This window comes from Panicum hallii, chromosome 8, assembly GCF_002211085.1.
Source record: "Panicum hallii strain FIL2 chromosome 8, PHallii_v3.1, whole genome shotgun sequence".
Lineage (NCBI taxonomy): Eukaryota > Viridiplantae > Streptophyta > Magnoliopsida > Poales > Poaceae > Panicum > Panicum hallii.
The window spans coordinates 589,351-601,454 of record NC_038049.1 but is presented as its reverse complement, the minus strand read 5'-3'; the positions used below and the strand labels follow the sequence as shown (position 1 = coordinate 601,454).

Genomic DNA, 12,104 nt, shown 5'->3' with positions numbered 1-12,104 from the left:
TTCCTGGCACTGCACTGCACTGCACCCCATACATGCTGACCAAATGCATCCAAGCTACTGCAGGGAATTCTCTATCTATCCAGCTGGATCATCCGATCACGAGCTTCAGTAGCTTCAGCTCACGACATCCAACCAGTCAATCAGAAAAATCCCAAGCATGGGATTGGATGGACGTCTCTTTCGTCAGACGCCAACCAATGGCAATGCATATGGCTGCAGACACAAAAAAGTTTGGCAGTCTGGCTGCTCACCAGTAGAGGCCAGTGACTGGTGAACCACTTGCAAATCAAGATGCTGATGCCACTCATCACTGTCGTGGCTTGTTTCGTCAAGTACGCTGCTGATGCAAAAGTTAAGCGTGCAGATTAACAAACAATTCCGCAAACGCAGGATTAACAGGATGATAAAGAGTTCTAGATAACAAGCACCAACTGAGCGAGTAAATCATAATCAGACCACACTTGATCCATCACCGTTTCTTCAGACCTCCTTTCCACCAGGGTACCCAACAGAACCAACCAACCTTCCTCCAAACAAGCAATAGGCACGTGCGATTGCTCGCAGGGAAAGAGACCTGTTAGCGACAATCATGCATGGACCCAGTAATCTAACTAGATAAGTAAATCCCCGTCCCGATTTTTCATTGAATCCGGACGTTAATATGATGAAATGCCCTCAACACATCACTCAGGTTAGAGAGGCCTAATGCAATGCATTAGCGCATGTTAATTGGTGAGGTGAGTGCTACTTAACAAAATCATCATACTTTTGCATCAAGGAACACAGTCCACCAGCTTATCTCCTCACTAACCCCTACATCACTGTAAGGAGGAGGCAAGGAAGTCTTGGCTCGACATTTCGTTCCCTCTATATAATCAAAGTTCGTTCTATGCTGTCTCTTTTTCATTGAAGGACCACACTGACTGTACATCAGGACCTGTTGAGGAAAATAAGCCTCCACCACCAACATGTGCACAAGGCGGGGACGATATATGCTTTGCTTCCTGAGCTCCAATCAGCACCTGTTCCTCCCTGCGTAAATCATAGACCCCAACAAAGTCGTGAGTTCCAGAGTTTTCACTTCATCAACCAACAATGATAATATGATACTACTACCACCACCAAAAAAACAGAATTTACATAGGATATGGACATTCTTCATGAATTATCTCACCAAAAGAAGGGGCAAAGGAAAAAAAAATTGAAGTGTCACATGCGTTGGAACACTTTGTCTTGTCTAGAAGGCTAGAACAACACTTTCCATAACACAAACATGTCTCATTTAATTGAGTAGCACAGTGCCCCTCCCCACCCCCGTACAATGTCCAGAGAAATTGAACCGACAGCCGATTGTAACACCCAAAGGGAACAACGCTGATTGTAACACCCAAAGGGCACAACCCATGGTAAAAGGCAAGAATTTTAGGCACTCACACTGTTGTGCAGGTCATATGTACTCAGTTTCAAGGTAACAAGCAAATACCAATAGACTGAGTCTCCACTTGAAAAGAAACAACAAGCATGCTATCTTGTATCTTGCACAAACCATGCATATGAGAAGGTACACTTCACACATGGGACGGCCATGGTCCATGTGTTAAACTAGTTCTGCACTTCTGCTAAGTTTCCATCAGCCAGTCCTGCACGCAGCCTGCCTGTAGGAACTAGGAATCTGATGACCTCAGTAATACTACCCAAGTATTCCAACCTAACTCAAATAAATTGGTCATGCTAAGAAAACTGCGAACCAAACTTTTTCCATGTTCCCCTGAGCCACATTTTGATGTGGGCAACAGCACACTTCAACAGATTACATGGATGTCTCTCCTGCAGATGTGGTCATGTGGACATGGGATAGGACTGGAGACCCCATCAGGCCTTGTCTCGAATCATCCCTAGTCTCTAGACACAAAGTATAGTATCCTAACTAGACTCATCCATATTACTTGGACTGAGCTGCGTATTCTTGCATCAGAGCACCTTTACTGAGCTTTTATGCAACAAGGGACCTGCCGCACCCATGCAAACATAAACCAACGTAGCTATCAATAAGCATATTGAAAAATTCTACAAAGCATGTTCAACAAAGCAACAGATCAAGCTGCACTCAATAATACGCTTCATTAACAAGAAGGTCAAACAGGATGCAGGCAAACCACTAGCGAACGGCACTTATAAGAATCATGCCAGCCATCTGCAGAGCCGAAGTCCAGCTCTCGATAGGAACACAAAAACCTTGGCTAAATATACAACACTAGCTCCCCATAAAATAATCCATTCACTCATTCAAGGGTTGTGGCATTGCACAAATAGGAAAATATTTAATTATCAATTTTGGGCTTTGGTGTCAACTGAGTTCATTGAACCTCCAGTCTCATATCATCACATTTTCTCAGATGTAATATCGTCCCAATCTTACTAGAGATACAACTAAAACACTTGCTACCAACCTACACTTAACTTAAAAAGGCGCCTGCAACCAAACAGGCTTAGCTCGCAGTGAGTTATGATTTTTTTTTTGCCATCTAACTCTAGCCTCTAGTTATGTGAAGTAGTAGTCCACAATATTTAAATAATACAGCAAAATAATTTAGCCAGTGGAAGATAATGAACGTAGAAGACCTTGATATTGTAAAATCATGCATTCACTCTATTTATCCACCTCAAAACTACTTCCTGTTGCAAAGACAGACTTTACAGTTGTCAGAAACTTTGGTACCCACGAGTCACATGTCAATATTGGAAAACAAAGTCTTGACAAAACAATTAAAATTTGAATCATGCAATTTTATGGTTCAACAGCTATATTCAATATAAGAGAAGCACATCATCACCAAGGACAAAAACAGCTAATGATCCAATAGTTCATGATGGCAACTACATGGCCCTTGCCTCCTTGGCTTTTGTACCCATCTTTCTAATCAATTAAGAACAAGCAATGAATGTGCCTCTTAATCACTTCAAAAAATAATTTTATTAGCACATAATTTCTAGCTGGGCTGAAAGAAACCCATGACAACCTTGTTCGTCAACCATGCCATTCTTGAAACAAAATCTTTGCTGAGAATAAATATAGTTAAGGTTTAACAATCACAACTAGTGGAACACATCACGCAACCAGCTCGGTCACAATCCTAGCTAGCTAATTATTCATGATGACAGCTTGTCAATTGACCATCATCATGAATCACCAGTACAGTATAACTCCAATTGTTAATATCATATCATAAAGGAACAATGATCCATGAAAGTGACAAATATCAGAAATGCATATGTGTGATTGAGCATTCTAAAAAGCCTTAAGCACCAGGCAGCTTAAACAATTGTTAATAGCAGGATGATGCCTAGAGACTAATCATGGTTAGGAAGATGCTTGAGTAGACTAGGCAGCGATTAGGCGGTAAGCAGGATGGTGGTGACTAGCACCTAGGCTGAAACCTTCTAGAGTAGTGGCATCAAAGGCCAAAATTGGCTGGTGAATAGTGATTCATGGAACAAATTTCTCAAAAAATTTAGAAGCACCCCCACCCCTTGAGCCGCCCCAAATTGTATGCATTACTCACAAAAACAAGATCCATGAGAAACTTCCACCTAACATTGGAGAATAAAGAGCATCGGTGCCTTTAATCTTTCCAAGATGTATCATCCATACACACCCATTATCACATACTCACATGGGTTTAACAGTATAAGATTAGAATAAATTAAACACCCTGTTATACTAAATGCAAAGATAATGCACTTTGCTTTTCAAAAGCCTCTCATTTCTATACACAAATTACCTGGTCGAAATAAGTTGTAATCCACAATCACACATGTACGTAACTATGCACATATGACGTTCAACAATTATCATAAAAGTTTTGTCGATACCTTGGTACTCAAATTTGCTGATACATCTAGCTATACTAAGTAGTGAACAGGAAAACTGGAACAAACTCAAACAATTGCAGGAAAAAGACAACCGGAAAGAGCTCAAACAATTGCAGGAAACAAGCATTGTCAACATCTGGGGAAAGGATACCAAGTTTCTAGCTCAAGTAAACAGTATAAGATAATCAGCAGTGCTAAAGGCCTTTGATGCAATAAAATTTCTGAAAACAACAAGGGCATAGGAAAATGCGTACTTGGGCCAAGAATGGCCAGGCGGCCCAAAGGGGTGTTCACGGGCTGATTTGTTTGGAGACCCAAAAACCAAGTCATTGTGTATAGCTTTTCCTTGTACTTCATGTGGAAGAAACAGGCTTGGTGTATCAGGGGGCAGTTGCTGAAAGGGTGCTTTCTGCAGCCACGGATCATTGTCATTCAAACCAGTACTCAGGGAGCTTTCTGTTCCACCACTGAAAAGATTGACACTATGGTTAAATTGATTTGTGTGTTGTCGAAGCCACTGACTCTGAGGACCTTGCAGACCTAAAGTTTCCTGAACCAATGGCGTGCTCCACATTTGCCAAGTGCCTTGTTCACTGCTAGCCTCAGGCAAAATGGAACTGCCAGGCCCTTTTGTGACTGATAAGTGTGGGGGCTTAATAGGCTTCTCTTCAACTGTTCGAGATCTTGAGAGAGGAGACTCGATGGGTGAAGGCTTCCCATGTGATTCCTTGGTGACATCACTTGAGATGAACCCACAATCTAAGTCCGAAGGGAAGTTATCTAGAGACTCTGAAACTGGCCCAAGTAATGCAATTGCATCTGGATCATAGCATGGGTCTTCAAATTGTTCTGGTTCTTCAAATACTGTGGATTCTGCATCATCATAGAAGGGCATGTGTCCAGCAGGAAAATGAGGTAATGGCTTAATGGGGGGTGCTCCAGTAAGCGCTGGAAAACCTGGAAATTGCATGGACTGGCTTGAACATGGCTTGCTTTCCAGAGGAGGATATTGAGACAGAAATATATGAGCATTGCTTATTTGTGCTCCATTTGGTTCTGGCTTCCGATTCATATCACGAGCTGAAGTTGTAACATCAGGACAAGGGGACACTGATGCTGAACGACTAAACAGCTGATGCCATGACTTTTTAAGGCTGGTAGGGTGTGGCTGCACATTTGGACTAACCTGCATATAGCATAATACAAAAGAATTGGAAAATTTAAGATGGAAGTTCAGGTAAAAGCAACTAACACAATTGGTTCTAACAGTAAGATTTTACATTAAAATAATAATGCCCTTGTTACTTACAGGTCGATTAAAATTAGCCCACGAATTTCTGGATTCTCCAGCTGTAGCGGATTTGGCTGTAGCTTGAGTGGCTGTATGCTGGGTTTCTCTTTTGAGTGCATTACCCTGGTCAGTTGCAGGAACTACAGGTCTACTAACCTTGTTAACTTGAGGTGCAGCGGCCTGAGCACTTCTGCCAAAGAAGGAACCACTGCCAAACCCTCTTGAAGAAGATAAGAAACCACCTGTCATACGGCCAAAGTACTTTGTTCTGCTCTCCACGGTCTTATTACTATGGTTGTTAGCTTCAAAGTAATGAGGCTTATAACCCTCACGCTTGTCCAAATCACTCTTTCTGTCGAAGTCTCGCTTCCTATCACCTTCGCGTCCCAATCTTCTATCAATGTCCTCACAATCTGAATTGCTCTTGCTTGACCCCTTGTCCTCTTTCTTCCTCCTCTCCTGCCGCCGCCTCTCTGCCTCCCTCCTAGCATCCTTCTCCCCAACAGGTGTAGCACTTTTGGACCGCTCCTCAGCCTCTGCCTTTTCATCCCTCAGCCTCCTCCGTTCCTCCACTAGCTTTGCCATCTCCTCACGCTGCTTCCTTTCTTCCTCCTCCAGCATTTCCCTCTCCAGCCTTGCCAGTCTCTTCTCCTCCGCCTTCCTCCTCGCCTTCTCGACCCTGCTCTCCTCAGCTTTTCCAGCATTCTCCCCTCTCTTTGCCAACCTTTTACCATCTGGGCCCAAGCCCTCACCATCCCCTGACGATGTAAATCTGAATATCTTCCTCAAGAACCAGCTCACTACTGTCGAGGAAAAGGACGACAGCAGGCGCCATGAGAATGCCAAGAAGGAGTTGTTATTGCCGGAGGAGCAGCGCAGGTCGAGCCAGTATCCACAATCCTGAGAGCAAGGCCATCCGGTGGGCACCTTCCCGGCTGAATTAAGGTCTAGCACGGGGCGCTTGGAGACATGGCCGCAGTAGGAGCACATGAACTTGCCACCGCCGGGGTTCTGGTCCCTGTAGGGGTTGCTGCAGTTGCGGCAGCGGCGGGTGGCGGTCTTGCGGAGCTTGTGGAGCTCGAGGGCGTGGGCGCGGCGCTCCTCACGGAGGCGCGCGGAGCGGCGGGCGCGCCAGAGGGAAAGGCGCGGGAGGAGGATCTCATACCAGAAGAGGGTAAGGAGGAGGACGGAGACGCAGGCGAGGCGCGGGGAGGTGACCTCGAAGCGGTAGGCGGCCGGGAGGAGCAGCTGAGTGATGGCCCAGATGGCGATGAGCGGGATGACGAGCCACGGGAGCATGGTGGCGACGCGGCGCGACCAGCGCTGCACGGAGCACAGCGGACACATTGATTATCCGGCCGCCTCCGCCGCCCTCGCCCCCTGCTGGATCGCCAGCGCCGTCTTGAAGGCGGGCGAGCGGGTGGGTAGGTTGCTTGCTCGGCCGGCAATGCGGCGATTCGATTTGGGGGAAGGGAAGGGGAGGGGAGGGAAACCCTCGAATGGGGTAGGGGAATCAAAGCGGGCGGCTCCTTTTGTGGCGATGCTAGATGCGGAAGCTAGGAGGAGAGCGTGGCAAGAATGGATTCGAGCTCCAGGGGGGCGACGGCCATGGCGAAAACCCTAGCTTTCCAATCCCTTCCCCTTCCTTTCGGATTGCCTGGCTGAATTCTTCTTCTTTTTTTCTTCCGCGCACTCTCTTACGGAAGGTGACGCGACGAAGACGAAGCTGAGGTGCCAGAAAACCAGATAAACTTCATCTCCTCTCATCCGCCGTTTCTATCCATTTTTCTTTCTCTTTACCAAGACAAATTGCATGCTTAACTGTTTGCAAGCTATCGATTTTTTTCAGATGATATGATTTAAAATATAAATTTATATTGGACTGTGCACGTCTCTCGTAATAAAAGTAGACTAGATAACACATCATCTACCAGATGTGGGCGCAAACAAGAGCAATTTATATTTAAAAAACTTTTTTCTTTCCATGAAGTACCTTTTGATATTCTTCATTTTTATTAAATCCATATCTCATGCTATACAAATAGTAGAGGTTATTATGAAAAATTCAGATAAAATAATTCAAGCATAAAAGGATGTATCAATTTTTTTATGGGAACTACGGCGTAACCATTGAGGATCAGCATGAACTATATTAAAACCAAGCAGTTAAGGTTAGAGAAATGAGAGAAGAAGGGGTTGGGGCAGAAGGAATAAAAAAAATTACAGACTCATGGGAGAAGAGAGATTACATAAGAACCAAAAAAGAGCTCCACTTATCAATACATGATCTAAGTACAGCAGAGGAAGCTCTGTTTGCCATAGGATGGAAATCAGCAGAGCAACGTCGTGCAATATCCACATCTAAATCATCAATCTGGTTGAAGACCTTCGAATTCCTGTATTTCCATAAATTCCACAAGCAAACAGGTGATAATGGTTGAGCATACCTTTTGGTTTGGCAGGGTAGGATCTGAAAGAGGAGTGTTCCACGGCAGTTCGATATGGGAAAGGGAGATGGAAGAAATATTCAGCCGGGACCAAAAAAGCACTGAGCTCTTGGGCAATGAAGGAAAAGATGGGCAATATCCTTAGCTGAACCGTAGAAATGACAGTTGCCCGTGTTGTTTGCCTTGCGAGAGCACAGTCGAAGGTGGGTATTGAATTTATGGTGATGGACCAGTTAAGAAAATATTTACACCGAGAAGGAGCCAGATTTCGCCAAATATGGTCGGCAAAAGCATGTTATTATATGGGAAAAGGTGGCGAAGTAACTGGCAGACGTAGAGAAGCGAAGATTGGAGGATCATCTAAGTAAACGCGAATCAGAGATAGAAGGATCAAGAAGAACCGTATCCACAACATCTAGAAGAAGGGAAAGATCAGTGGCCACGACAGAGGAGAGGCGATTATGTAGAAAGAGTTGAGGGCTGTCAGCAGAGAAGACAGCAACCACAGAAATATTTTGTCGAAGGGAGTGAGATAACAAGACCAGAAAACACTGTGCCAGCAGTCACCAAGCTAGAGGTCCAGCCAGAAAGAGGCGGGAGAGCCGCTACCCACAGTAACAGTAGTAATATCTCGGAAGTTCTTAAGGCCTTGTAGAATGGCAAGCCGAGTCGGAGCATCGCTTCGCCGTAAGTCACCAAGATGTTTATTGTCGTTCAAGCCATATTTAGAGATACACCAGAATTGTCAGGGAGAAGTTGGCGGTTCATGGAGTTTTGAGAGAAATTATTGGAGCAGGCAGCGATTTTGAATGTGAAGATCTTTGATGCCGAGACCTCCTTTATCTTTAAGGAATACAGATAAGGTTCCAGGGAGCCTTGCAATGACCTCCAGAACATGTTTTTTCACCGGTCCATGGAAATGCACGACGTTTTGCATCAATTTCAACTATTCAATCTAGCTACTGTTAAGTTGCAGGGAACTGTTCAACAAGAATTGCTTAACAGTAGTAATAGTAAATTGCATTGCTCACTTGCCCACAGACGGCTTCATTCGTTCTCCCAGACGTACAACACGTCAAGAAGAATACGGTGTCGGCGACGTCGGCAGGCATGCAGTCCCTCGGGCTGTCGTCGCTCGACGCCGATTTGCCGTCCGCCAGCATGGGCGGCACGAGCGACCGACCGATTACACGGCAGGAAGAATGTAGTTCCTGAATTGCCTGCGGATGACGGCTTCTCTTCTTCCAGACATGCGCCGGGGTTTGTTGCTGCCCAGCTGCTGCATTAGCATTATTAATTAATTAGCATTGTTTTTTCCATGCCATCATTCATCGATCAGCCATGGAATCACGAATCATGCATGCATGCAAGAGATCATGGACTCATACTAGACAGGCCGCAGATGATTGGTGCTTCAAATTCTCCATGTAGTCTCTCCCTTTGTACCTTTATTACCTGCAGTAAACTGGCTATCGGTGTAACTCGGTGCCATGCACCATGTGTCACTCACCGGCTTACCCAATATATCTGGGTGGGAATTTTATTGTCCCCCCTACTACCCCTCAAAGAAGGAAGAGCATGTATTCAAAATATATATATATATATATACACACACTACCTACATACGTTTTTTAAGGAAGAAAAAGAAAATCTTATTTATCCCCTTAAACAATGCCCTTAGAATTAGTCTACCAGCCGTTCCAAGCTCCAAAATTACGAATAGCTTTTCTGATACTCACAAACGTCGATATGTCCGAGTGGTTAAGGAGACATACTTGAAATCTGTTGAGCTACGCCCGCGCAGGTTCGAACCCTGCTGTCGACGTTTTGGTCAATTTTTTTTTTGGGCTGGCATCATTGACCACTAATAACCAACCCTAGCGTAGCAGGGCAGGACTCGAAATCCGCACGCATCGCCAAGCCGACAAGGATAGCAAGCAGCAGGCCGCCGAATCGCCTCCGGCCCCCGCCCCTTTTTAGAATTTTAGTTCCGTTCCTTTGCTGCTGCTCGATTTCATCGATTGATTCCCCGAGGTGAGGTCATCTTTTCTCATCCTCAAAATCCTCCTGCAATTTCCGCTGGCGATTGCTTCGATTTGTTTTTGTGGTTTCATCTTTAATTTCTTCCGCCGACCGCTTTAATTTGCCCTGCTCCTCCCTCCTCGATCGGCTTGCTGGATTTGGATGCCTTTCCCTTTCATTTATGCAGCCTCGGTTGTTGCTTGCTCACACAATCCCCACCCCCTTTTTGGGTTTATTCAGTTATTAGAGCCGTGTGTAATCTTCCTTCCCGTGGCAGGTTGACATGGGATCCGAGGCACCTTTCTTCCTCTTGCTCCTCTTGCTGCTCGTCGCCCGGGCACCTGCACAAGCCAGGGATGCTGCTGGTATGTACTTCCTCCCTAATTACTGCTCGACACCCTTGCCTCCCTACGTTCTCAGGGTTGCTTGTTCCTTGTGTTAGCGTTGAAGAAACAAGTACTATCATCTCTTGATGCAGATTTGCTTACGTATATCTCTGTTGTCCACAAACAAGGCTGGATCAAGTGTGTAGATGTTTAGGGTAAGGTTCCAGCCTTCCATATGGGATTTAGCATGGCCCAAACTCTTGTGCCCGTACTTCGGTACCATAGATAAATAATATAGCTCAATCAAGCGATCCAGATGGCCCTCTGCACTGCGTAATGCAAAGTCGATGGCCACTCCGGTCGCATCCTACCGTGTGAGGAGCCCAAAATTTATATATAGCCCACCTTTATTATTTCTCTCAAATGCCTGTTGTGGCCAAGTTTGCTGTGCATGTATTTCTTGACGAAGGCGTAGCTAGGACATGTACATTAATACTGATGGAAATATAATACTGCGAAATGTAGCCAGAACTAATTATTTGTGCTCTAAACACATGAACTGCCCCTCATTTTTTTGCCTGCAAAATTTATCGTACCGGATTTGTTGCTTTTTTCAGTTTTTGTGGATCTTCACGTAATTGAGCTCCCAGACCACAGCCCTGTCTACAAGGAACATGTTCCTGTCCATCTCAAGAGCAGCAGCCCGCTATGCTCAGCTTGTGAAAACTTCGCGAGTGGTGCTGTCACTTATCTAAGTGAGAAACAAACACAAGATAAGATCATGAAATTACTTCATGATGCTTGTTCTCAGTCATTCTCCTTGGAACAGAAGGTAGTAACATTTCTGTTCATTCTTATAATTAGGTGTGACAGTAAGTTTGTGTATTGTTGAAAAGAAAAACACCGGCTGTCAGTGCAAGATATTATTATATGCATTAACATCTGATGATTGCGTTACCGTACTCACTGCATGCCATGCTCGAAAGATACTCCCTAAAGGGCAATGGTAGATGGGTTTATTATAGTTATCATTAACACTTTTCTATCTCTGCAGTGTGTTGAATTGATGGACTCCTATGCAACTCTGCTGTTTGCCAAGATTTCGGAGATCAAGCCAGAAGAGTTCTGCAAACAGTATGGCCTGTGCAGGGAAACCGCCCTTTTCTCTGGTGTGGGAAGTGACAGCTCTTGTGAGTTTTGCCACCACCTGCTTGATGAAATTATGTCCAAACTGAAAGATCCAGATGCAGAGGTAATTGCTTTGTGTCGTTTATAAATTCAGCCTCTCTGGACCTAACATTTCATATGTGATGTCTGCAGTTTGAGATAATTCAAATTCTCATCAAGGAGTGCAATAAGATCGAAGGTCATGTCCAGCAGGTAAGCAATTTGGTACTTTTTTTTTTCCTCTATGACCCATTGATGTGTAAACTATTGCTTAAATTGCAGAAAATTTAGATTTAGATCCCTCCAAGAACAAAAACTTGCATAAATATTTATCCTTAAAATCTAAAATTTAATACTAGGAGCTGTTTTCTGCTTCTCCAGTTAATGTATTATGCAAGCATGGCATGCGTTTTAATCATATTATTATCTTGTTGCCAGTGCAAGAGATTGGTCCTGCAATACATTCCCCTCATCCTGGTCAATGGTGAGAAGTTCCTTGAGAAGAATGATGTGTGCGCACTCGTACAAGCGTGTCCAGCCAGTCAAAAGACTACAATCAGCTCATTCTTGGACGAGGGATTGGTGGGCGATGCATGAAGATTGGAAGATTACACAAAGCGCACGGTGATGGTAGTATTCCTTGTACATAAGGCGATAAACCAATGGCTTCTGTATTGTGCCCATGTATTCTTCGAAACCCTTATATTGTGTATACAATTGTTTTAGATACCAATGTGTTAATATTCTGGGAGCTGAAAGAAATATCATGTGCTAGGCTACGGATGCTGTCAATAACTTGTCAAGACATATTTCAGATGTAGGGAAATGAAACAGCAAGATTGTTCGTAATTTAGCATCAAAGGTTTTGTGGCTTCAGAGAAGTATGCATCCGGAGTCTAAACGTTTCATAAACAACAGCAAATTCATCACAATAAGGCACATGCTGCAACAGAAAGTGTTGCTCCTAGGCTGGATAAC

At 44.5% G+C, this 12,104-nt stretch overlaps 2 protein-coding genes and 1 non-coding gene across 4 annotated transcripts; 2 read left to right on the top strand and 1 right to left on the bottom strand.

Moving 5' to 3' along the window:
• Nucleotides 1–616: 616 nt before the first annotated feature.
• LOC112902481 (stress response protein nst1-like) lies at nucleotides 617–6,921 on the bottom strand. Its single transcript, XM_025971597.1, has 3 exons — nucleotides 5,183–6,921; nucleotides 4,128–5,059; nucleotides 617–1,032 (listed from the first exon to the last, which is right to left on the bottom strand). Exons 1-3 carry the CDS (start codon nucleotides 6,509–6,511, stop codon nucleotides 888–890), a joined length of 2,406 nt encoding a protein of 801 aa, XP_025827382.1. The 5' UTR covers nucleotides 6,512–6,921; the 3' UTR covers nucleotides 617–887.
• A 2,433-nt stretch (nucleotides 6,922–9,354) lies between these two features.
• On the top strand, nucleotides 9,355–9,436 carry TRNAS-UGA. The gene has a single exon. It is a non-coding gene; the product is annotated as a tRNA-Ser (tRNA).
• A 3-nt stretch (nucleotides 9,437–9,439) lies between these two features.
• On the top strand, nucleotides 9,440–11,979 carry LOC112902222 (prosaposin-like). 2 transcript variants are annotated; one of them, XM_025971178.1, is made up of 6 exons: nucleotides 9,440–9,645; nucleotides 9,911–9,998; nucleotides 10,577–10,791; nucleotides 11,014–11,211; nucleotides 11,280–11,339; nucleotides 11,565–11,979. In XM_025971178.1, the coding sequence occupies exons 2-6, from the start codon at nucleotides 9,917–9,919 to the stop codon at nucleotides 11,721–11,723; spliced, it is 714 nt and encodes a 237-aa protein (XP_025826963.1). In that variant the 5' UTR covers nucleotides 9,440–9,645; nucleotides 9,911–9,916; the 3' UTR covers nucleotides 11,724–11,979. The 2 variants fall into 2 exon arrangements, with proteins under 2 accessions (XP_025826963.1, XP_025826961.1); XM_025971176.1 differs by having other exon boundaries at nucleotides 9,440–9,646; nucleotides 9,903–9,998.
• The last annotated feature ends 125 nt before the right edge of the window (nucleotides 11,980–12,104 follow it).

What these genes read in the sequence shown, in the direction of transcription:
- LOC112902481 (XM_025971597.1), bottom strand. Translation starts at nt 6,511, where the DNA reads ATGTGTCCGCTGTGCTCCGTGCAGCGCTGGTCGCGCCGCGTCGCCACC. An exon ending in GGGCTAATTTTAATCGACCT is followed by an intron (nt 5,060 to 5,182) that starts GTAAGTAACAAG and finishes TGCTATATGCAG; the next exon opens with GTTAGTCCAAATGTGCAGCC. An exon ending in CCTGGCCATTCTTGGCCCAA is followed by an intron (nt 1,033 to 4,127) that starts GTACGCATTTTC and finishes TGATTTACGCAG; the next exon opens with GGAGGAACAGGTGCTGATTG.
- LOC112902222 (XM_025971178.1), top strand. Translation starts at nt 9,917, where the DNA reads ATGGGATCCGAGGCACCTTTCTTCCTCTTGCTCCTCTTGCTGCTCGTC. An exon ending in CATTCTCCTTGGAACAGAAG is followed by an intron (nt 10,792 to 11,013) that starts GTAGTAACATTT and finishes CTATCTCTGCAG; the next exon opens with TGTGTTGAATTGATGGACTC. An exon ending in TGAAAGATCCAGATGCAGAG is followed by an intron (nt 11,212 to 11,279) that starts GTAATTGCTTTG and finishes TGATGTCTGCAG; the next exon opens with TTTGAGATAATTCAAATTCT.